The sequence below is a fragment of the Macaca fascicularis genome, chromosome 8 (assembly GCF_037993035.2).
Source record: "Macaca fascicularis isolate 582-1 chromosome 8, T2T-MFA8v1.1".
Lineage (NCBI taxonomy): Eukaryota > Metazoa > Chordata > Mammalia > Primates > Cercopithecidae > Macaca > Macaca fascicularis.
The window spans coordinates 99,751,930-99,777,410 of NC_088382.1; the positions used below are offsets into that span (position 1 = coordinate 99,751,930).

The 25,481-nt window shown below is 35.1% G+C and overlaps 2 protein-coding genes across 3 annotated transcripts in view; one reads left to right on the forward strand and one right to left on the reverse strand.

Moving 5' to 3' along the window:
- Positions 1 to 8,607, forward strand: part of DECR1 (2,4-dienoyl-CoA reductase 1) — a 60,087-nt gene extending 51,480 nt beyond the window's left edge. For both annotated transcript variants that reach the window (XR_012416493.1, XM_073999076.1), the window contains one exon: positions 8,366 to 8,607. The gene's annotated coding sequence lies outside the window, so the exon portion shown is untranslated. The remainder of the gene's footprint in view (positions 1 to 8,365) is intronic.
- Positions 611 to 25,481, reverse strand: CALB1 (calbindin 1). The gene is made up of 11 exons (XM_045398481.3): positions 25,219 to 25,481; positions 24,617 to 24,693; positions 20,933 to 21,007; positions 11,475 to 11,558; positions 11,320 to 11,376; positions 8,225 to 8,302; positions 5,740 to 5,795; positions 5,615 to 5,654; positions 5,435 to 5,488; positions 2,641 to 2,712; positions 611 to 2,309 (listed from the first exon to the last, which is right to left on the reverse strand). The coding sequence occupies exons 1-11, from the start codon at positions 25,295 to 25,297 to the stop codon at positions 2,196 to 2,198; spliced, it is 786 nt and encodes a 261-aa protein (XP_045254416.1). The 5' UTR covers positions 25,298 to 25,481; the 3' UTR covers positions 611 to 2,195.

A 25,481-nucleotide genomic window follows, 5' to 3' on the forward strand; every position in this document is an offset into this window, starting at 1 on the left:
AATGAAATATAGGAAAATTCTGTATGTTCCTGTTATTCCTTTGGAGATATTTCAAGAAGAAATATTTGACTCTGGGCTGGGCACAGTGACTTATGCCTATAATCCCAGCTCTTTGGGAGGCAACGGTGGGTACATCATGAGGTCAGGAGTTCGAGATCAGCCTGGCCAAGATGGTTAAACCCCATCTCTACTAAAAATACAAAAATTAGCCGGGCGTCGTGGCGGGCACCTGTAGTCCCAGCTACTCAGAAGGCTGAGGCAGAAGAATCACTTGAACCCAGGAGGCAGAGGTTGCAGTGAGCCGAGATCATGCCATTGCACTCCAGCCTGGGCGACAGAGTGAAACTACATCTTAAAAAAAAAAAAATTAAATATTTGACTATGTCAGTTGGGCAGAAAACTTCAAATATTTGGAAATTTTGAGATTTCTTTGTAAATTTTAATGTTAGAGACACCCCTCAATTCAACGAAGTATCCAGTAGTTCACTGAGTCACATTTATGTTTATTTAGATTCCTTAGACCATAATAATTTCATCCTACATTTCCACCTGGATCCATCATGGATTGCATGTCAGCTGACATTTTGAAGAAAAAAACAAATACAAGAGATTAAGGTTATTCTCTTCTTTCTTTATTCTTAGTAGTTAAACTCAGTCTAATGGCAGTGCTTCCATTTACACGCTAAAGGCAAAGCCAATCTCCTACTCAACATCATTTGATGAATTTTAGTTTTTGGCGGATCTTGTTTCTGTTTGTTCTTGAGGGAAACATTATAGTTCACATTTTTTTTTGTTATTTTTATGAATTCAGAAAATAAGTGTTGTATTTATAGAACAGGGACATTCAAGCTGACCCGGAACGATCATTAACTCCTAGGCAGTAACTGTAAATTTCACATGGACACATCTTTCATAGCTCCCTGTTTCACAATCAAAGAAATCTAAAATCACCAACTGTTACATGTCAACTATAACCAGTATAGGATATTCTAGCTACAAATATGTGAAACTGTGACTTAGATGTGTGTTAAAGAATGTTTTAGAATCTTCTTGCTAGATAAGATAAATGATTACGTTAGCATTTCTTTTCAGATGTTATTTTTTAAACTCATTTGAAACTATTTGCAGATAGAAATAGAACTATTTTGAATGCTGATCTCAATATGAAATATAGAATCCACAGAATACACAAAAGTATTGATGATACGACATTCAATAATCAAGATGCTATGAATTTTACATTAAAATTTAATTATGTAGTAAAAAATAGAGTTGTTATAGCTAGAAAAAAATATTTTCAGAGGCAGCAGATACCCTTGGTGGAAATGAACAGTTCTACATAGAAAGAAAATCCAGGAAGTATGCAAACTAGACACCAGGATACGCAGTATATTAGATTTAATCAGAGATTACACAGAATATGACATGAAACAGCAGTTGACTAGAATAATTATTATCTGCAACACGTGAAAACAGTTTAGAAAATGGATTTAGGTCATATTCTCTGACAGTAGGCTTGTTGGAAATACAGGCATAGAATCAGACAGATTTATGTGTCATCTGGTGCTCCCTTCCCTTGTCACCGTATCAACTTGAACTGATAGTTTTGTATGGATCCAAGCAGTAGACATGCTGTTGATTGGTAAACTAAATCTGTAATGAGACTGTTAACTTCATAAAGCCACAATTAACTATTTATTTATATTTTGGTGAGTATTTTAGATGCAAAAGCACATTCTTCCTAATAGTTGGAAATAAGCTTAGAAATATTTTGTGGGACAGTTCTATGATTGTCTAAAATAAGAATGTTTGGCTTGTCATACATAATTCCATTATTCAGTGACAAATGTGCATTTGCACATCAGAGACTAGAATTTTAGAAATTAATCCTGGTGGAATTTTTAGGGAAATCTTGTTCAACTATATTTATGAAAGCAAGAATATGTTATTTTTTAAAACTGGGTGTACTGACGGGCCTAAGCATAGACTTTCTTCTTTTCAATCATATGGTTACAAAAACTGTATATTACAAACAGTATAGAAACAAGCTGAAAAGAATGAGCCACACATCCTGGATAATTATCTATATGCAGTTAAATTTACAGATATAAAACAAAATACAGCCTACTCCCTTATAGTGCACAGTTATTTTTTAGATACAGTGTATCACTAGCAAGTGGTTGCGACCACCAACTCTAGTTATCCCCAGCACAGAGAATAAGAGCAAGATCCGTTCGGTACAGCTTCCCTCCATCCGACAAAGCCATTATGTTCTTCTTGTATGTTGTAATATTATTAATATCCAGCTCCTGTATAAACATAAATGGCGTTGTAATCCAGTTAAATATGGAAGTTAATTAACCACTGTCAAATGATAAAATTCGAGATGAAACTACTTGTTACATCAATCCATTAACAAAAGAGCTGGATTAAATTCTTATACAAATGTGAATAATCACAAGGTTGTTTTAAAAATCTATTTATTACAGTTACCCTGATTTAGGCCAGAACCAAATTGAGTTAAGAATTGAATTCTATTTCTGCTCCTCTATAAATTTTTAAAGTAGATTATGTGCGGTTGGTTTTGGATGGATCCATAGAGTCTGCTTAAAGGAGTAAGTGCCATGGTAAGTAAGTTACCTGTTTATTCTTCTCGCACAGATCCTTCAGTAAAGCATCCAGTTCATTTTCATCTATGTATCCATTGCCGTCCTGGGGGAGGAGAAATAAAATATTATACAACCAACTCCATCGACAGTAGTGGGAAATGAAGTAAAATGGAAATAATAGGAATCCTTAGAAAGTCTCCCAACTGCATATTTGGCAGATAATCTGTTAGGTCAGACCACCCAAGTTTTTAGCTGCTCCAAAGTTGTAAAATATGCAAGGTATTAGTTACCTCTCATTCAACACCTTACATTTGTAAAAGATCTTGAACTTTTCAAAGTACTTACACATGTAATTCACTTAATGTTAACAATATCATATCTTCTTCTAGGACAAGTGAGGAAACTGAGGGCTGGGGAAAGTATGTGGCTCCATGTCACACCGGGTGGTGGCAGAGTTCTATTAGAGCCCACAGTCCAGGAGTAAACAAATTAGAAGCAAAGGATGTGACCTAGTGACATCACAAATAACCTTTATCTTGCTGGATATTTTCACCTAGCTTAATCCTCATTTAATCCTGCAAAGTGGTGTTATTATTATCTCTTGTTTACAAATGAAAAAATTGAGGCTCACATGAGTTTGGTATCTTGTTCAAAGTCTCAAAGCAGGTAAATCATAGTGTGGGATTCGAATCAGGGGTTTGTGTAGTTTGGGCATACCATAATACTTTTCCTATGAAAAGAATGAGTTGGTTGTGTAATTTTCATAATCATTTTTTCCAAATTCTTCTCAAGAATCAAATTATAGATAAGACAATTTTAAGGCATCCAAATCGGAAAGAAATAAGTTAAATCATCCCTGTTTGCAGATATTATTTTTATAGAGAGAAAACCCTAAAGACCTCACAAAAACTGTTGGAATTAATAAACAAATTCCATAAAGTTGTAGGATGCAAAACTAACAATGAAAAATTAGTTATGATGATAAACCATCTGAAATGAAAATTAGAAAACCCCATTTACGATAGCACCAAAAAAATAAAATACTTAGGAATAAAGTTAACTGAGATGAAAAACTTATACACTAAAAATCACAAAACACTGATGAAAGAAGTTAACAGAGACACAAACAAATGGAAGGACATCCTGTGTTTGTGGATTGGAAGGCTTAATATTGTTAAAATGTCTATGCTACTCAAACACATCTACAGATTCAGTGCAATCACTTCCAAAATCCCAATGGCATTTTTACAGAAATAAAAAACCCTGGCCGGGCGCGGTGGCTCACACCTGTAATCCCAGCACTTTGGGAGGCCGAGGCAGGTGGATCACGAGGTCAGGAGATCGAGACCATCCTGGCCCACACAGTGAAACCCCGTCTCTACTAAAAATACAAAAATTAGCTCGGCGTGGTGGCGGGCGCCTGTGGTCCCAGCTACTCGGGAGGCTGAGGCAGGAGAATGGCGTGAACCCAGGAGGTGGAGCTTGCAGTGAGCCAAGATTGCACCACTGCACTCCAGCCTGGGTGAGAGCAAGACTCCGTCTCAAAAAAAGAAGTAAATAAAAAAGAAATAAAAAACCCTAAAATTCATGTGAAACCAGAAAAGATCCCAAATAGCCAAAAACCATCTTGAGAAAGAAGAACCAACCTGGAGACATCACACTTCTTGATTTCAAAATATGTTTCAAAGCTACAGTGATTAAAACAGTATAGCACTGAAACAAAAATAGAAACATAGACTAATGAGCTCTCAGTTTCACATGTTATGGTCAACTGATCTTTGATAAGGGTGCCAAAAACACAAAATGGGACAAGGATAGCTTTTTTCAACAAATGGTGTTAGGTAAACTATACAGCCCCAAGCGTAAGAATGAAATTGGACCCTTAGCTTACACTATATAAAAAAATAAATTTGAGATAGATTAAAAAATATAAGATCTGAAACTGTAAAACTCCTAGAAGCAAACAAACATAAGGTATAAAACCTTTATGACATTGTTCTTAGCAATGATATCGTGGATATGAAACCATAAGCAAAGACAACACAAGCAAAAATAGACAAGCGAGACTACATCAAACTAAAAAGCTGCACAGCAAAGGAAACAATCAACAGAGTGCAAAAGCAGCCTACAGAATACAGAAATATTTGTAAACCACATCCCAAAAAGGGTTAATTTCCAAAATTTATAAAGAACGCCTATAACTCAATAGCAAAAAATGAATAATCCAATTTAAAAAATGGGTTAATGACTTGAGTAGACACTTACCCAAAGAAGATATATAAATGGCCAACAGGTAAATGAAAAAATGCTTAACATCACTAATCAAGAGAAATAAAAATTAAACTAACAATAAGATATCTCCTCACACCTGTTAGAATGGCCATTATCAAAAATATAAAAGACAAGTGTTAGTGAGAATGAAGAAAAATTGGAACTCTTGTGTACATTGGTGGGAATGCAAAAATGGTGCATCCACTATGAAAAACAGTGTGGAGAGTCCTCAAAAAATTAAAAATAGAACTGCATATGATCAATCTCAGCACAAGACAAATACGGCATGATGCCACTTGTATGAGGTATCTAAAATATTAACACTCATAAAATAGAATGTTATTGCCAGGGCTGGGGGGAGGAGAAATGAAGAGTTACTAATCAATGGGCATAAAGTCTTAAGATTAATAAATTCTAAAGATTTGCTGTCAAAATTGTCTCTATAGTTTACAGTACTGTATTTTATACTTAAAAATTTGTTAAGAGGATAGATCTTATATATTAAGAGGTCTTACTGCAATAAAAAAGAAAGGAAAAAAGTAACAAACTTTTACCTGATCATACAGCTCAAAAGCCTTATTGAACTCTTTCCCACACATTTTGATTCCCTAAAGACAGAGAAGAGAGTAAATGTTAAAATGTTATTACTATGTTTCCGTATGTTTCCCTTGACAAGTCTCCCACAGTCTAGCTTTTCAAGGAAAAATTATTTAAGGTAGTAAAAAGTTAAGTACCTGGAATTTAAGAAGAAAATTCTCCTGCACTGGTAGTAACCTTTTGAGAGAAAAACATTATATTAATATATTACATTTTTTGAAAAGGATCCACTTATAACATTTTTCATGGTTCCTAAACTCACCTGGCCATCTCAGTTAATTCCAGCTTCCCATCATTATTTGAATCAAATAGTTTCAGCTGAAAGACAGAATGCCATTATTCTAGCTATTTGAGGAATAATTTATTGCATGAAGGAGATGAACTTCAAAATAAAGCTGTTTGAGTTATCAACTACTTGTATATATACATAGTAAAATTTTAAAAACTAACGTTTTTAAAACTTTCAATGCAAATTTCCAATTCTGTAATGTGTCAATTGCTAGAGTTTATCAGAATAATATAGAATAGTCAAAAAGAGAAATAGTGGTTTTAGCTATGTTTCTAGAATACTGTCACTTTTTTATTGCAAATACGTTTATATGTGTATCAAGATGTGGGAGGGATGGTGTCTGACAGTTTTTGCACTTCTGGAGTGTCTCCAATAAGAAAATAAATATTTATTTCACCCTTTTAGAGCATAGAATAGCACAAACAGAAGCAGAAAACAGATAACAAATAAATCCTTAGAGAATATAATTTTTGAATAATTTTGAATTGTTTTATTTTCTATTGGGCATTAGAAACTCCATAAAGCTCTCCAACTCTCCATTGCACTTATGTATACATCATTCACAAAGACACATCCAGATGTAAATACTCATACCCGTATTTGGGAAGCTTTCAGCTTTTTAGACAGTAGCAACTATTGCTATAATGTGTTATACCAAAGTAGTATATATGAATTACATTAAATATATAAAATGTGTATACTAAATGAACATTAAATATGTGAAAAATTAGCATTATTTTTGTTTTAAAAGAACAGAATGTGTCCAGTGCTATAATGGATACAGATTTAGTGACATCTTTTTAAGGAGGAAAGGAAAGGCATTCTATGGTTTGAGATGTTCTAAGAATCTTTTGTAGGAGGCAGATTTTTTCAGGGTCCCATGCTGACAAAACATTTTATAATCCATTGACCATACATTCTGATATTGTCACACTATCAAGATGCTGGACAGCTCAATCACTTAGTTTTGTGCCCATGGGGAAATATTTCCCAACATATATATTTAAATTTTAATTAGCTCTTGATTAATTTGCTTCCTGGATTTGAACTGGTTTATGACATTTAATCAGATATGTCAGGCCAATCCAACAGAGGAAAACTCCTATCTGAGTGGATTTTGAAAGGCTGCTTCAATATTGTACCTGGAAAGGAGCCTTTCTTTAAATAGGTATCCCTTAAGATTGGAACAAAATAGAAAATTGATAAATGTAGGTTATTGTCCATTACCCGAAAGTTATTCAGAGCTTAGACCTGCTGATTGTGACACATAGCAAGATACTCTCCTCCATTTGTTTGCTAATGCTATTGTAAGTGGAGATGTAATGAGGAATTAAAGATGACCATGAAAACCTTTTTGGTTGTTTTGAAACTAAAGCTTAGCTCCACTTTATAATAAATAACACTAGTTGGTGAATAAGGCAATAGTAAAGTTCTAGTAGTTCCCCACTCCAACCCAGATAAAAGTAAGCTGAGATGCTGAAAGCAAACCTCAGTTACATCAAGTATAATCAAACCCTTTATTAGATTGTTTCTCAGAGTAATTAAAAAGTCTAACTCCTTCTTCCATCTAATATAACAGTAGCTTTTATAGTATAGAGCTATGTTTATGGTTTATTGATTTAAACTCATGGAGTAAGAATTCACAGTACTGAAAGCATGTATAAATATATGTATCTCCTGGTAATCCAAATTCTGTGATGAGTCAAAATGAGCAAACTTCGTCCAATAGAAACAAACTAACTTCATAGACATTGGTTTATTTTATCTGGAACCTTATTTATTTGCTTTCTTTTTCTCTCTCTCTCTCAAACAGTAGGTGCCTTTGTGTTAAGCAGTTTTCTTGGCTCTATTATCAACATTCTATAATTGATCTTAGTTATCACTGTTTAGCATAGCATTAGCCTCAGGGCATATTTAGATTTCCTTATTCAAAGCACCAATACAAAACCCCAAAACAACAAAAATCAAAAGAAAGAAGGAGACCCCTTTTAAGTTGCTTAATTAATAAAGTAGCTAGACAGTCCTTTAAACTCTTAACAAAGTGTGATTTCCCAAAGTATGATAAAAATGGATTTAGGACCTCTATAATAAGTGAGTTTTTGGTGATATAATTTATAAATATAGTGTACCTTATATATGTGTAAGTTATATAATTTAGTGATATAATTACACTGGCTTTGGAAGAAAAACAAGTCATCTTTTGATAGATAAAAATTACATAGCTCTACAATGAAGAAAATGCTCATATGTTGAGTCTTAAAGCCAATGCCTGCAGAACTCAAAATGACAAGATGTAAGCATCCCTAAGTATTTCACTTTTCAAATGAAATGACACCTATATGCATATGATGCCCACACCACCGTTTATTTATTTCATCCTGTGTAGCCTTGGGAGTTAGCAAGAACATCATACTACTTCATGAGCTCTTGGGTACAATCTTTTCAAGATCAGTCTTACCATTAGGTCTGTATACTCGGCTAATTTTGTGTCATCAACAGTCTTGTTTGCTTTTTCTAGTAGGTCCTTTAGAAAGTTCTGTTAAAACAAAGAACACTTAGATTAATTTCATTAATAATATATCATCTACTTTCATTTCAGAATGCCTTGGAACAGGACATACCAGGAATGCCAAGAAAGTCTCTTTTTGAGGGTAGAAGCAGGTGAGTAGAGGGACTTATAATAGAAGAAAGACTAAACCAGGTGGTCCTCCTGGCATTCCAGCAATGAGTCTACCTTTGACAGGAAAATACCTGCTTTTTACTGAGACTTGATTGGTCATTGTCTGTGCATTACCATGATTTTATGATTTCAGTTTATCTGAATAAACCCTTTTAAAACCAGCCAGCCCAATGGATGTATTTCTTCTTGCTGATATCTTCACAAGTACTCATGGGATTGTTCTGCAAGAAACACAAGGGCCTTTATACCTTTGGAATATGTGTGAAAAAATATCAGTAAACCTGATAGAGATCTATTTCTAATTTCAAATCCATTTTCTGCCCCCCAGGCTGTATTTACACATCAGTTTATAGCCAGCATGATGCTTGTTTCTCCAGAGGGCCAGTTGGATAGTTTTTGGTTTGATGCAGTCCAAAGCGCTTTAGTTAAAATGCTTCCACTGACTATTTAGATTAACAAAATTGGCCACAGATGATGTCATTGAATCTTTGAAAGATATATGAATCATATTAAAATAGAGATTAATGTGGGAAGATGAAAAAAAGATGATTATTATCTTGACAGCTGGAGCTTAGGAGTGAATTTATTTTTTTTTAACAGAAACGTAAATCAAATAAAAGCTTTACAAAGATTTGCAATATAAGTGACAGTGTAAGCACTTAAGCATATAATAGTCATTCATTTTGTTTAGTGCTATTCATTCGTAACTCCTTTATTTTCTCAGAAAATGAATTAACGCAATTAGGTAAAACTAGGCAGATACTGTGCCCAGATATTATTGAAGGATTAGATTTCTTCGATTCAGCAATGACTTATCTCCCTCCTAAATGTTCCAGTTCTGGGCTGATTTGATGTCACCTTTTTAAAGGAAAGAGACTCTTTTCTTAGTTTGGCAAATTTTTTTACATCAAATATTCCACTTCAAATCCAAAGTGAAGCATGGAAAATTCAAAGTTATCTGTTGGGGTTGAATTTTATTTTTGAGCCTTATGGGGCTTTTGTCAGAGATTAATTGGGTTAAAAAGCCTCATCAGAGACTAAAATGGTGGTCACAAAAATAGCCTGGGAGAAACCTTGGGACGCAGAGATTGAAAGTCGTGTCTGAGAGCAAGTGATGTTTTACTCCATTATGGATCTTAAAATTAGCTTTCTTGAAAGATCCATTAAAAAAGAATGCCAACTTATCTTCAAAATTCCCCAGGGAAGAGGACTTCTATTTAGAATCTCTCTCAGAGAATAAAATTTAGAACAAAGAAGGAGACTTTTAGAATATTTAGAGGTCAGTATTGGAAATGAGCTAAGGTTTTCATTATTAACTAAAAAGGATCTTTAAAAGAATATTTTTGGTCTAATAAAATAAAAACACAGTAGCTTAACTGTCACCTTGTGGGTTGTTGAGCTGCAGGTTTGTAAAATACATTGTTTTTAGTGACTTCACATTAAAAACGTTTACATTTTCAAGAGGATACAACTGAATATGGGTTAGCCATTTTGCCATGGCCCAAATGTCCCAGTTTCATCTTTAAAATTGTATGCTACTCAAACCATGTTGAACTATGACTAGAACTGTTTGATATTCATATTTCCCCACATAGCAAAAAAGCAGCTCTTAATAAATGAAGTCTGAAAGCATGTAGTGCTGTGGGGGGTGGGAGGGAATCATTCTTAGCATTACCAGATATTCTAGGTCCAAATCTAGGTTCTGTTCCTAGGCAGCTGTGTAATCTTGAAAAATCATCAAATCTGTCTGCATTCCAATCTCACTGTTTTTATATTAGGAGTGATAATACCTGCCTTGCATATTTTTCTGTGAGGATTAAATTTTAAAATACATTCCAAGCACCTTGTACTCTGCCTGGCACATAGCAAATATTAACTCACTTATATTTTAGTCACTCTGTGTTCTAAAAATAGAAAAAGTAGGGTCTTTAAGATGGAGATGTTTTGGAGTCGGTTTGAGGAAATGAGAAGAATACTTCCATATTCCTGAAAGGCTAGTAAATTGAGTTCATGAATAATACAATTTATACGTTGCATGTCACAAAAGCTTTCATGTGCAGAATCTTACTGGAGCTTCACAATAAGCATGAGAGGAAGGATTTATTACCCTCATTTTAAAGATTAAAGAAAATTGGAAAGATGTAGTAATTAATGAGGTAAGACTTGATTTCAGATCTCTGTCTTTTCCTTTATATCCTCCTCTGTGATATCTGAAGTGATAAATTCATTTTCTAAGTTGCAGTTTTTCAAAAGTTTAATTATAGAAGAATTTTTATTTTTTATCATTGTTGAGAGACAGTAGGTTGTATAGAATGTTTACAGGCCTTGGAGGCAGACAAGCCTGGATTTGCACATCAAGGCTCTGTCTGATTTCTGTGTGGCCTTCAGTATATCACTTAACTTCTCTCAACTCTTCCTCACTGGGGTAATACAATCTCATACAACTTATGCATTATGATTAAATAAGACATTATGTGTAAAGTAGTTAGCATACAGTAGCTATTCAGTAACTTTTTCTTCTTTCTTTTGTAAGGAAATTTATTTATATGTGTTTATTTTGATAACTAAAACTACAAATTTCAATACAATGAATGGATTTTTCGGCTTATCTATAATTCTATCTGTCTGTCTGTCTTATATTTGTGTATGCCATAGAAAATGTTAATTTCTTGCATTACTTTACAGAATTTCAAGAAGCAATTGAAGTTGCTTTTTTGATCTGGTACTTCATTAACAATGTCGAAGAGTAGGTGAAAATGTGACACTGTTCAACATTAGTTTCTTTTGTGGGAGGTTTTTTAAGAAGCTAGGAAACTCTTAGTTCATAATTGCATTTGAAAGGAAAAACTTAGCACAAGTTTTTATTTGCTTACCTTAAGCTCCTCAGTTTCTATGAAGCCACTGTGGTCAGTATCATATTTTCTCCATGTCTGCAAGTAATTTTGGGTAAGGAAAACAAACACATTGTTAATAAAAGGAACAATTTCCTACTTTGAGCAGCTTTCTTAAAGGGGCGGCTTTCTTATACCTTCATGAATTCTTCACAGGACTTCAGCTGCTGGCATCGGAAGAGCAGCAGGAAATTCTCTTCTGTGGGTAATATGTGAGCCAACTGGAAAAGATGTAAAAAGAGAGAAACATGTTGTAAGTTGCTCAAAAACAAGTCTCTGCCATTACCTGCTGCTTAGTTTCTCTTCAACCTGTTCCCTCACAGGCTAGAAAAGTAGGAGAGGAAAAACACTAGAGTCGGCTTTCCCTTTCTGGTACTTTCCTATGGAGTGCCATCGATTCTCCAATGCTCCTGTGCCCTTGTGTGCTTGGTTCTTGGGCCAGTGAGGTGGCTGCAGCAAACCTGTGCTCAGGTAGAACTAGTGCAGCCACTTCTTGTCTGCTGGACATTCAGGCAGATTCATCCTGTTGGCTTGAACCCTTCATGTGTTCTATGCCACAGATTAGGGCTCTCTCCTCTCAGGGTACACAGAAAGGCACATGTGGGGGCCATAAATTTCATGTGAAGTGAAAGAAACCATGAGAAACATAAATGTTGGGGAGGGGAGTGAAGGGGTAAAATGCATTCCCAAGCCCGAGGAGAAAGCCTACTGTGAGATACAAGAGAAGATAAACCAAAGACAATTTTAAGGCAATGGAAAAGAAATTCACCAGGAATGGTGGGGGCATTAAACAGGAATAGGAAAAGCCAGTTCTCAAATTGTTGCTTTCTACTGAAAGGACATCCATTGCTTGAATCCAGGGCTGGGGTTTATTTTCTGATCTCCACGGCATGCCTCTATGACATTTTCCCTTAGATCTCATTTCATAACTTCAATCCTCCTCTCTTTTTTTTTTTTGTGGAAGAAAAAAGGATTCCATATCCCATTTTATGACTAATCTATTGCGTGCGGAGAAGGAAGAGCTGGATTGATGGCCCCACTGCAGATGTGAGATCTATTTCTGGCACAGTAGCTAATTAGCTGTGGTCCCCAGCAACCCCGAGCCATTTCTGGACTTCAGTACCCTCATCACTAAAACAAGGACTTGAAATAGAAGCCAGTGTTTCTTGAATATATTGGGTTCAAAACGCCTTCTGTTGGAAGCACTGCATTTTCACCATTAAAGAAAGAATCTACACACACTATATTTCACCTGATTTCCAAGATTTGATGAATTCCCTAGATCACAGGCCTGACCCTCATCCATGGATTTTAGGCCAAGAGCCTGTAGTCTAGATTAGCCTTAAAGTCAAAGTCTACCAAATTATAGAAAAGACTGTAATAACTTTTTAAAAAAATTCATCCTTTTAGGTTCATTTAAAAATTAAAAATTTAATATAAAATGCACTATTCTACTTTATATGCAAGGAATCTCATTTTTCTTGTGGCTGTGTATGCCCTTTAGCTTATCTTATTTGTAGATTTTTGAAATAATATTTCAAATTAAAACCACTTGGTTTATAGGCACTACACGTGTGGATGAGACTAAGGGAAAGGGTCAGACCTCATATCAACATGTTTAATATGACCTAGTCATAAAACATTTTCTTATTTATTTATTTATTTATCTATTTTGAGACAGAGTCTCACTCTGTTGCCCAGGCTGGAGTGCCGGGGTGTGATCTCGGCTCACTGCAAGTTCTGCCTCCTGGGTTCACACCATTCTCCCACCTCAGCCTCCTGAGTAGCTGGGACTACAGGTGCCCACCACCACACCCGGCTAATTTTTTGTATTTTTAGTAGAGACGAGGTTTCACCATTCACAGGATGGTCTCAAACTCCTGACCTCGTGATCCACCTGCCTCGGCCTCCCAAAGTGCTGGGATTACAGGCGTGACCCACCACGCTCAGCCTTCTTATTTATTTTTAAAGGAAGGTCACTAGTGTGGATAGATGATAATATATCTAAAAAGTAAAAATCGGGGTTTATAATCTGCCAGTACTTTTAAAAAAATGTAATTAGCTTTTGGTACACAAACACATTTGCATCATTGCAGTGTGTGTGTGTGTGTGTGTGTGCGCGCGTGTGTGTGTTTGTTATCCAGGTCCCTTATTAAGTGCAGGACATACTTCTTTGACCTTTGCGTTCTTTCAATTCCTTTGAATACTTGAATCAGAAAATTCTACATCTCAGAAATAATGTAATTTAATTCTATTCAAAGACCAAACTTTTCAATTGAGGAAGCTAAGGCCCAAAGAAGTTGAATGACTTGACTTGATGATTGGCAGACTGAAAATCACTTTAATTTGGTGATTATTAATAGATTAAGTCAACAACATGCTTATTGAAGACAGTAATAGAATGGTTTGGTTGCTTCTTTGCTCTTGGACTGCAAATAATGAATTTGTTGGTGATTTTTACACGTGACAATAAGACAGTTTGAATATGATAGGCTGTTTCTACTAATTGAAATCTAGGACGCCATTTTCCTTATAAAAATCCCTTTTTTTCCTCATCTGTAAGTGGGCTTCTAGTGGAAAGTAGATATAAATGATTTTCATTATTAAAGTATCCAGATATCTGGTAAGTTAGACCTAGAATGTAGGTCTCCCCCCAGAGCTAATGGGGAAGAGGAGAAGGGAGGGAGAATGGCAGTGGGTGGGCTCGGGATGTAGAGGGACTCTGGAGGAGGGAAAAGCACCCACGCCCCTCTAGTCTTTTGTTGAGCCTGGCCTCTTCTATAATAATACTTCGCTGGAGGGATTCTGAAGAATGTCTTCTTGAGGATTTTAAAGAAGATAGGAAGAGAAGATAAAGTAACCCAAGAAAGAAGAGGGAACAAAGACGGAAGACAATAAAACACATCAAAGAGGAAGAAAATATGTCAGAGGCAGACATTTAAAGGGAAGATTGAACAATGGAAATGGATGTTATGTATACATTTTGGAGGGTTCTGCATGATATAGAAGGTCTAGCCGCATTTTATTATGGTTTTTCATGAATATAAGTGTTCATTTAGGAAAAAGGAGATAGCTAACACCAACTCATCCTTTATTTATTGGTATGCAACTTGTTACATACTTCTTACAGTTTTTGCGTGACCTTCCTCTAGACCATTAATTTCAAGAGGGCAGGGAATAATACTTTTCTGCATCCCCTGAATGTCCAGCATGGTATCTAGTGTGTTATATGCCTGAAATAAATGCTTGTGGATTGGTTGATAATTTTACTTTATTAAAAACACCTACTTAAAAGGATTTAGAATATTTTTTGCTTATTTTCATCATAATTCTCTATGTTATTTGGATTTGTATAATTAATGTGTGTTGCTTTGAACAAAAATGAATAATTTTTCTTTAAATATTTTACATCTCCAAATCCACTGAATACATAAAAACAGAAAAAACAAACGAATGAGCTAGTAAGCAATCACTAAATGTAAAATTAGGGAAATTGCCATCTTTGTTTCAACATAAAAGTTCATGTAACTCACATAAAGTTCAGAGGTCTCCTAAATGTCAGATACAGAGATAGTAAAAATGGTCTTTATGTCTACTATAAATGCGTATTTCTTGCCCATACTGCTTTGGTCTTATTCTTAAATTATTAAAAAATGCAGATTATGTCTATGTGCAACATATTCAATCTGTTTTAATTTCACTGAACTGTTGTTACACTCAACAGGATACCATCCTATTTTATAGATGTTAGAAAGGAGTCTTAAGCATATAAAAGATTATTATGTATATATAGGATGTGGCTATAGTGAATGTAAAGAAATCTTTCTTAAGACACGTTTCACAATGTGGTGGTCCTGTGTTGCCTCTCAGTTTTTCTGTCAATGTGTATGAATCAATATTCAAGTTTCAGAGCTGGGCACAGTAATTCTCCAGTTGTAGCCTTTATGACCATGTCTACAAGGTGCCAAAGGTCTTTCATATCGGAGGTGTTAAGCAGAGTTGCTTTATTCTCAGATATGCTAAGTCACTGTTGTTTATAGAAGTACCCAATACTACTTATTCCAGTAGTATTGGTGATTCCGTAATCTTTGGGCTGCCTGCCTGCTCTTTTATGAACTCCCAAAACTTTTTTTATGAGTTGGAGAAGAGAGTGAAGAATATCAAGGGGTTGAGTGGAAGGCAGGTAGCTATGGAAATAAGTAGAATCCCTCAGAGCTTAATTTCTGAGAACTGGTTGCCTGTCATCAAGAGTAGGAAAAAAAAACCCAACAACTTTCTACTTGCTTGTCTCCCCTACTAGTCTACATGCTCCTTGATGATGGGGTCTGTGTCTTATTTACTGTTTCTTTGGCCAGCGACTGCACAAATTGTAGTAAATATTTTATTGAAGCAATACAGAAAGGCAATTAACTATTTGTCTAGCGTCAGGATAGGCTGTAAATAAATGTAGGTAAAGTTCCTTTGGAGATAATTGCAATAATTTATTACTGAGCTGTGAATAGGGGTTGGGGTGGACATTGTGATATGCTACCCAGAACTCCCTTCAAGTGCTGGGCGTGTTGCTGCAGCCTCACCTGTGAGGCCCCATTGAAAGAATACCTGGGCTGAAGAGAGCTGTGTCCCCAAGGAGGTGGCATCCTGTGACTGATTAACATGGGGATATAAAGGCCCAACCGTCTCACTCAAAACTAGAGACATTCCTGAAGGGTCATCCCAGCTTCAGAACTCACTGTAGGGTCAGCTGATGTCCCCGTTGAGACTGTGACACAGCCCAGCTTCTCCCTCTGCCCAGATCTATTCTCTTCACTTCCATCCCAGGGATATTGATCCCAAGAGCACTTCCTAATAAACCTGCCCATTGCTACTCTTCCACTCAGATCTGCTTCCCAGGGAACTCTACCCATAACAGGGGTCTTTATCTCTCTCTTTTATTTCTAGCATAATACAGAGCCTTTGCCTGATGTTTTGGAGTAAGTTGAATTCTCTTGCTGTGGTTCATTTGGCTACTAAATACTAGGCACTGTGCTGGTGACCACAGTCACCACTGGTGAGAACCGTATAGGGAGGCAGATACTTTCAAAGAACTTTTCCCCTGACAATTTCAAAGCAGGAGATAAAAACAACAATAAAGCTAAATACCAGTTGTGAGGAGAGTGTACATGAAAGGCAACTTCATTAGTGATATAAATTATATCACAGTGCATATGAGGCAGAATTCCTAACTTTTAAAGACAATCATGGTATGTTAACATTCTTGAACATGTATTAGACAAGCATTCAATTCTTTTTTCACTTGAGAACTAGAAAGATGTTTTCCCTAGCCAGTGAGAAGTGAGTCCAGGAAATTTGAAAGGTAAATAACTTTATCAAAAATGTAACGCTCTTTCAGTTTAATAATTTGAATTTGACAAATGATATAATAAGTGGGGGGAAAGGCTTGGCATTCAGAAGATGGGGTCGATTTTGTAGTAAGTTATTTTTATATGTAACAATAACTGCAAATACATTTGTTGAGTTTTTATAGTGTGCCAGGGTCGATCGATTTGTTCAACACGTATTATTTGATACTGATGATCATAACAACCTTATGAAGTTAATACATTGTCATTCCTGTTCACTGCCAAGGAAACAGAGGCTCAAAGAGGGTAAATGGCCTGCTCTCACGTAGATTGTAGTTGGAGCCAGATTTGAAGGCAGAGTCTGACTTTCTTGGCTTTGAGACTCTGTCCCTTACCTTCATCACCCTCCATTAAAATCCTCAATCAAAAAAGTATTCCTAATAAATCATTTAGAAAAATATATGCAGAGGGAATTTTAAAATCAGATTTCATTGTCAGTCATTTCCCAAAATTCTGTGGTGGAAAAGTAGTCTTCCATGAAAAAGTATATTCACTATGGCTAAACTCACAGGCTCAAATCCCACTGCAGAAGAAAAGAGGGAAAGGCTGGAGAACACCTTGCTTCCCTGGGAGGGTTGTTATAGTTTTAGGATTAAAATAGCTTTTAGGTGCATTTTTCAGTGGATGCACTGACCTGGACGGATAGAAACAGTAAGGATGGAGAGGATGGTGGGTTCTCACATATTGCCAAAAGGATGAGGTGAAAAACTTGTAGATTTGGCATCCACTTAAGAGAAATACCTATATTTCATGTGAACACCAGAGAAGAAAGCTCTATTATCTGCTAAATCATTCAGTCTTCCTTTTTTTAAAATTATTTTAATCAGCTTTCTTTGCAGTAGAGTTATTAGTCTGAATAAATTTGGAACATTTTTTTGACCACATTTTTTGTTAAATTATCTCAGAATTTCGATGCTCCTGTCTTGAGTTTGTGTTAACAATCTCTTTATTTCTAAACTGTATTTGTGTGAATTTTTAAATCTATTTTAAGGCAAGAAATTAGAAAGTTAAGAAAGAAACATATTTGTTTCTAGGTAGCAAATGCGTGTTGTTAGAAAGTGTCAGTTAAGTTTATCAGGTCAGAACTTTGAAAGTTAACCATTACATATTCTAATCTTTTGAATGACATCTTTCAGGGACAAACCAATTTGACCTATTCCATCAGGGAAGCAGACCACTGCATGTGTATAATTTGGTTTACTTTGATTAGATTTTGATGAGTTTGTGAGTGTAACTATTAAGTGAGCATAACATATAAGTAAATCCATCTTCCTTTCCCTTTGAACACCAAAGTTAATGTGTGCTTGATGTTAGTAGGTAGGTTATCATAAATTATAGAAAACATAGGATTTTGCATTCCTTTATAGCTGGCTAGAATTTTTATGTTCTATATTATTTATAGGATTTCTAAGCAAGTGATGTATGTCAAATAGGGAAAAGAAAGGATGAACTTCATTTAATACAGCTTTCAGGTTACACTAGAGAGCAAAATATAAGTTCAGACATTTCCTACTCTCCCTCTCCCCATTTCCTACATGTAACCTGTAACTTTTAATTTCTATTTCCCAAATATTTTCAGAATTTCTCTTTTCTTCACTCTTAATCATCACAGAGTGAACCAACATGCATGTGAACTATTGAAGCAATCTCCTATTTTTCCTCCCATTCTCCAATTCTCTTCTCTCAACCTAATGCCCTCTTCCAGATCCCTTACTCCTATGTCTTGGCTGATTACTGAGGTTAATGAAAAGAGTTCTAAAATCAGAGTGAGATCTAAGTTTGTATATAGACTTTGTCACTCCCTGCAAGTGGGACCTTGGATACATTATTCGACCTTTTCGGGCTTCAGTTTCTTCATCTTTAAAATGAGGAATGTTGACTAGTTCTTCCCAAGAGTCCCATCTAGCAAAAAGTTCCATGTCCTGGAACACTAAAACCTTCCAATCAGTTTATATATATCTCATTTGTCTCCCTTTAAATTATTTCTTCTTCAGCTGATCAAAAGTTCTGCTGAAATCATGTTTCGAGGGCTTTGCCCAAATAACTTCTCTGCAGAACACTTTCTGCATCCCTATCCAACCCGGCTAAACTTAGAAACTTGCCATAAGTAATCAACCAACTGAAGCTTGAAAACCTTTCCTTTTAATGCAGAAAATGTACAGATTATTTATTATTTAAAAAAAGGCAGAATAGTTTGGGGGAACATGTCTGGGTTCTGACTGTTCTACCATTTATTTCTTACTTTTTCTGTGACCTTAGGCAAATTCTATTGAAGCTTCACATTCCACAACTATAAAATAGATCTTCATTTTATATTTAAATTTACTTAATTTTCTTGTTATGAGGATCAAATGAGATAACATATTTGAAAACACTTTGTCAACTTTATTTTATACAAATGTGAATTCTTTTATTTTTATTGCTATAAAAGCTTCTCACTTCTTTATTTCAGACTTCATTGCCTTCTCCATCCTCTTCTGTTATGTATACTTCTATATCTTTCCTTACACAGAAAGCCTTTTATTTCCTGTAACAGTTTCTTATCTAAAACTTCTGAGGAAATTTCCTTCATTAAACCTCTAGGACAATGCATCTGCTAAACAGCCTCTAACCTCTCATTCAAAATAAAGCTTAAATAATAAGTCACAATGATTAGACTGTATCACATAAAGTAAAACCTGGATTCAAAACATCCTCATCCATTTTATCCTTTTAAAAATGTAAAATCCATGTGAATCAGACCAATGCTTTTTACTGCACAATCTAGTATCACTGAAGAAATGAAATTGAATAAATAGCTGAGTCCATTGAAGTCCTTCAAGGTGAAGTATGTTAAATGTAAGGTGACAGGCTTTCCTTTACTAGGATTATAAAGTATGTCAAACTCTAAAAGAACCAATTCGTAATTTCGCTGATGTCATATTTCCAAACTAGTTTTGAATAATTAGAGTACCTCATCTCATGTTTAATTTAAAAGTTATTTTCTTATCCTTGATGGTTTCATATCTTGATTAGTTGGCCTATATGTCAATCTGTAAGTCCCATTACTATTATCTATTTATATAGTAATGAGTTACACATAGGTAAAGGGGAAAGTATGTACTCCAGGGAAAAATTTTAATTACAAAGATAATAATAGTGTGTCCTCTCTTAACTCTATTTGTATCAGCTGTTTAAAAATAAGTGTATTTCATATTGGCATCACAAGTGTCCTATAAGATCAATTATTTGAAAACCAGGTTATTTCTCTGAATCAAAGGTAAATTATTACTAAATGTTGTTGAGAGCCAGAATACTTCACAATCTAATACACTGAGAAACACTATATAAATAACATAATTATGTTATGAGTTGGCATAATTTAAATTACGACCTTATTAATTTTTCAGGACAAAGGCTTCCACCCAATTTCTCTAATAGGCTGCTGAGATAAAGAAAGAGGCTAAGACACCACAGGCTGGAAACGTAGACAGCTTTTTCACAAATCTGAGAATGCAGAAGAATTGATGCATAATCGGTTTTGCTTCCTTGATTCACAGACAAAAATAAGTTGCCCTTAATAGGAAAAGTCAGTGTGAAAGGATAAAATTTGACACCCACAGTTTTAACTTTCAGAGACTCACACGAAATCTGTACCTATAACAGATCATAAAATATTCACTCACTCTAGTTGAATTCTTCCGTTTTTACTAAGGCCAATTGTCAAACAGGATGCAGCTTTTTGCCATGAAAAACAAGGACTGTAAATATTTCACAGGGACTACAAACATTTTATTTTATATTTTAAAAGTCTACACTGTTAAGTGGTAAGAGATACTGATGGACCATATGCTTAGATACTGCATTGAAGTGAGGCTGGGTAATGGAATGTGATTGATTCTCATCTAGAAGTCAGGAACTTGTTCCTCTAACTGCACCTGTGCCAGCAGACAGCTGTATGACCAGAGGCAAACCATTTTATTTCTCCAGGGTCTCAATTTCGTAATATATGAAATTTAGGCCCTGGGTTAGGAATACTCTTAGATGTCTTTCATTTGTGAACATTTTTTAACTTTGTACTTCTGAATAGAAGATAATGTATTACTTAGGTAAAATAACCCTCTCTGAATGGGTCTTGCTATATCGTACTTGAATACAATTTCAGAAATGAAACTCATTTATTAAAATTAAATCAGAAAAATGCATAAATTCCTTACCTCTACAATTCCTATTTTCCCATCATCTCTTTGCCCATACTGATCCACAAAAGTCTTCATTTCAGGTGATAACTCCTAAAATTATATAAAAGCAGGTAAGAGGTTTGTAAAAAAAATACCCAGTTATGCTTGTGACGGTGTTAATAACTTACTGCAAAGAAAAACCAAAGTTAGAACCATATAGAAATATGCATAATGATTAATTATTCTCATAAAAATTAAAGGCATAACTGATACACAGTATTTATTAGTTCCAAATGAAAGAGTTATAATCATGTTGATTATTTCTCAATATGATTTATCTTATTATTAATTTTGAGAATATGCTATCCTTTGAAAGTGTAGTCAGAATCATTCCATTCATAACTTTTAGTGAATTTTAACATAATCATCACTGTCAATATACTTTAAACATTGCTTACTTCACTAAAGATTACCTTATATTGATACACTATCTTGTCTTACAACATTTTTCTCATTCTAACATAATGTTTTATCTATGGAAAGTAATGTATGTTTTCAGTTTGAATAAGCAAAAATTATGAATGTTAAAGAGTAACTCACTTTGTAAGCAAAGATTGTTTTAAGCATAAAAGAGGCATTCATCAATTAAATAAATTTTAAAATTAAACATATTAGAGAGCTATGAACTATAAACTAGTGATCTGAACATAGAACTGGTATTCAGGAGGTTTAATTTTTACCCTTGGGTCTCCAACATAGCCCATTTAAAATAGCCCTGTTGCATTAGCTGAAGCCTATTTAAAATAGGTCAGCCCTTACTAATGTTCTATTCTACGTCCTTGGGAAAGCAAATTAAGGTCTCAGTTTTCATCGTAGCTAACAAGATGGTGGTATTATCTACCACACAAGTTTTCTCTGGGGATAGATAGGTTAATATAATTTAAGGGCTATATTGAGACTAAATATCATTTTTACTAGTATTTACAAAATCTGTTTGGAACCAGTGTAGACATCTTTAGTAGAACTAAGATAATAAGTAATAACAAAGCAATATAATTATATTTTAGTCTTTATAAAACTTACAATGGATAAATTACAATTGTATTTATTTAATTTTGTTATAGAAACAATTGTAAGAAAATGAAAGTGTCCAACCACGGCAATAGTGGGAATATCAGGTCCTACAGTTTTTTTAAATTTTTACATATACCTTAACATAAACAAAAACCAAAGCATCTGTCCTTAAATTTTAAAATGGTGTAATACCACTACTTTAACTAGCAGACTTGACATTTACTTTGTGAATTTTCTGACAAGTATGTCAAAATCTATTTTTTAAACAGTGCAAAAGATATACTCATCATCACCACCAATTAAAAATGTATAAAAATGAGTCCAAATACAAAGACCAAACACTATGTTTAGTATAAAAGGATAGTTTTTGAAAATACATTGCACTGCTATATTTCATTAATGTTATATTCACGTAGTGAAAATTTTGAAATTTCATGTTATTAACATGAAAAGCCAAACAATGTTTCCATTAATGCAATGAAATTTGTTATCCTATGGCTAGAAATGCAAAAAGCCTGGTTTATAAGGGCAATTTTTGTGTTCTAAAGAAAGAGAAGAAATATATACAAGTAAGTTTAATGCAATGAAGTTGGTAGTATAATGAAACATGTATCTATTATATGAATCTCTGAATCCAGATCTTGATTTAGATTTTAACTACCCAAATCAAGAAAAATACTCAATTCAGAAAAACCCAGATTGTATTTACATTCCAGAAAAATGGCCAAGAATCAAGGTATTAAGCAACTTGATATAATCCTATGACTATGCTTGTTTAGTATCATTACATTATAGTCTAATAATTGGAGCTTTGACTATTCGAAAACAGAGAAAAATAATTAAATTCTAAATCTCCAACATGAAGATATTGCTTACAAAATGGTACAGATATTAAAATCAGAGGAAGAAAAATACATTTTTAAATTTCGTGAATATTTAAATTTCCAAACTGAAAATAGATTTCAATATTAAAATTACTTCTGGACAAATTAAAATATAATTATTTAGCTGCCAGAAGCATCTTCCAAGATTTTAATTCTAAATTTTATGGAAAGTAAGACTTTTCCAACCGGATTTTAAAATATGTATTTTTAAATGAGAAAGATAATTGCTTTTATTAGATTAGCCAAAGATACATAGAGCTGTAAAGACAGTATTGCATAAATTTATTTACATGGCAATATATAAGATCTGGGGAGGGTGAAGAGTATATAAAATATTTTTATGCTATTTTATTCCATTCTATTATACTTTTAGATTATATAATGTTAAATCTGGGTAAAACAATCCCTAGAGCACAATCTGGTTTAAAATCAATTTGGTCAATGATTTTTGTAACTGATAGTTTTGTAATGCATTATAACACATTTAGAACCCTCTGTGATTCTTTTGAATATGCTATACAGAGATGTATATTACACAATTTTCAATTTAGATAGGGCAAAAAGATAGTTCTATTATTAAATTTTATATATATCACTCAATATTAGAGGTGGTGATCTGCTATATAATATATACATCATTGGTAGTGTAAATCTCTTTCTAAACATAGTCAAGAAGGCCAAAGACCATTAACGTGTAACCCATTCCAATTCAACACGGCCTTCTGAAAGACAGTGTTACATAAACCTCAATAGAGTAGTACAATTTTTAACCCATTTTCCTCTGGACAACCATCTCATCTATGTTTAAAAGCTGATTATATTTTATATTTGTGCTGACAACATACTTTCTTAACAGGTTAATCTATGCCCAAAGGGAGTCATTTATAATTAATAAGAATTGTCATTTGTTTAATTAACTAATGGCTTAAATAACAAACATAGCCATTTTCAAAGCACCATCAATTGCTGCCCATCAGAGTATCACTTTGCTTTTTTTACAATACATGAAATTCTTAAAATTGTTTTACTTTTTACTTCTCTACCTTTTGGGTTTCTTGCTTTCAACAGAAATGAAGACCTTTTCTTGCTAAATTCCTGCTCATTGTTAGGTTGCAAGTTGGGCAACTTTCCCTTAGTGAGGACAAGATGTTTTCTCATCTCCCCAACGACATCAACATCACAACAATAATAATTGGTGATAGAGTAAGAGATCCATAATCTGCAGATCTGTTTCTTGACCACCAAGGGGCAGAAAAGCATTTCCACCCCCTTATTTCTCACACAATAAAACAGAAGTTAAAAATTACCTAATCAAACTCAGTAGTAGAAGTGGTGATCCGCTAAAGAATCTCATGCACCCACAGTTTCCTTTTAAGACCTATTAAAGCAAGGACTAGTATAGAATATATATATTTAAAACTGCGATTTCAGATAGCAAGGTTTTTCCCTTTAGAAAATCTCTCTCTCTCTGTCTTCCCTTCTCCCTTCTTCCCTCCCTTCTCTGTCCCTCCCTTCCCCCTCTTCCTCTCTCTCTCTCTCTCTCTCTCCCCCTCTCTGTGTCTCTCTTTCTCAGTCTGTCTCTTTCCCCTTTCCCCTTTCTCTGTATGCGAATTGGAAAAGTGTTCTTTCTTGCCTTTCGCAGTCAATAAACGTTTACATTACCCAGAAAGAGCTTTACCCTGCTGACTTTTTGTGAAAACACAAGAATGTTTTAATTTGGGGGTTGGAAGTCTTTTTTTCTTTTTCGCAAACTTGAACCTACCAATCCAGCCTTCTTTCGCGCCTGCTGGAGCTCCTGGATCAAGTTCTGCAGCTCCTTTCCTTCCAGGTAACCACTTCCTGCAAAGACAAAGAGGCACCTTGGTGACAGATATCTCATTCCGAGTGTCTTCCCCGTTCACTTTCCAAGACAGTTATCTTTCTGGCGACCCGAGAGGCTCTCTCTTGCCTGGACATTGATTAACCAGCAAAGCGTACAGACGCGGCAGCGCTCCCCTCCTGGGGTATCAAACTTTAGATCCACTGAGGAGGACAAAGGAGGATGGTTGGGGTGCTGAGCGCAGCCACAGAAACTTTGGGGGAGCAGTGTCCCCCAATCCCTGCTCTCTCTCTCTCTCCTTCTACCATTACCGTTCCTGGAAAGACAAAAGTTTAAGGTTTTGGGATTACGGTGGAAACAATATAAACTTTCAGGTTGACGGTTTGGCAGCCAGTCGGGAGATAAGAAGATAAGATTAGGCAGAAGGGGGAAGAAGTAAAGAATAGAAAGGAGGGATAATGGGATCAGGAGGCTCAGAAAAGGGCAAAGAATGGGAAGGGGCATGGAAACGGGTCTTGAAACAGTTAAAAAGAGAAGATAATCACCGTCAGCATCGAAATGAAGCCAGATCTCGAAAAACTGTGAGGCTGTGATGAGGGACGATTGCAGGTGGAATTCTGCCATTGTACAGCGGGGTGTGTGTCTGGGTGTGTGAAATGCGTGTGTGTCTGTGTCCGCGCGAGAAGGGGGTAAGCAAAAGCTCAGCGTGTGCGCGAGTCAGTGCTGCAGAGGGAGACCTGGGCGCGGGCGCTGCCGGGCGCTGTCCTCGGTGCTGCTCAGCTCAGCGTTCCTCCAGACTTCTCTCCCT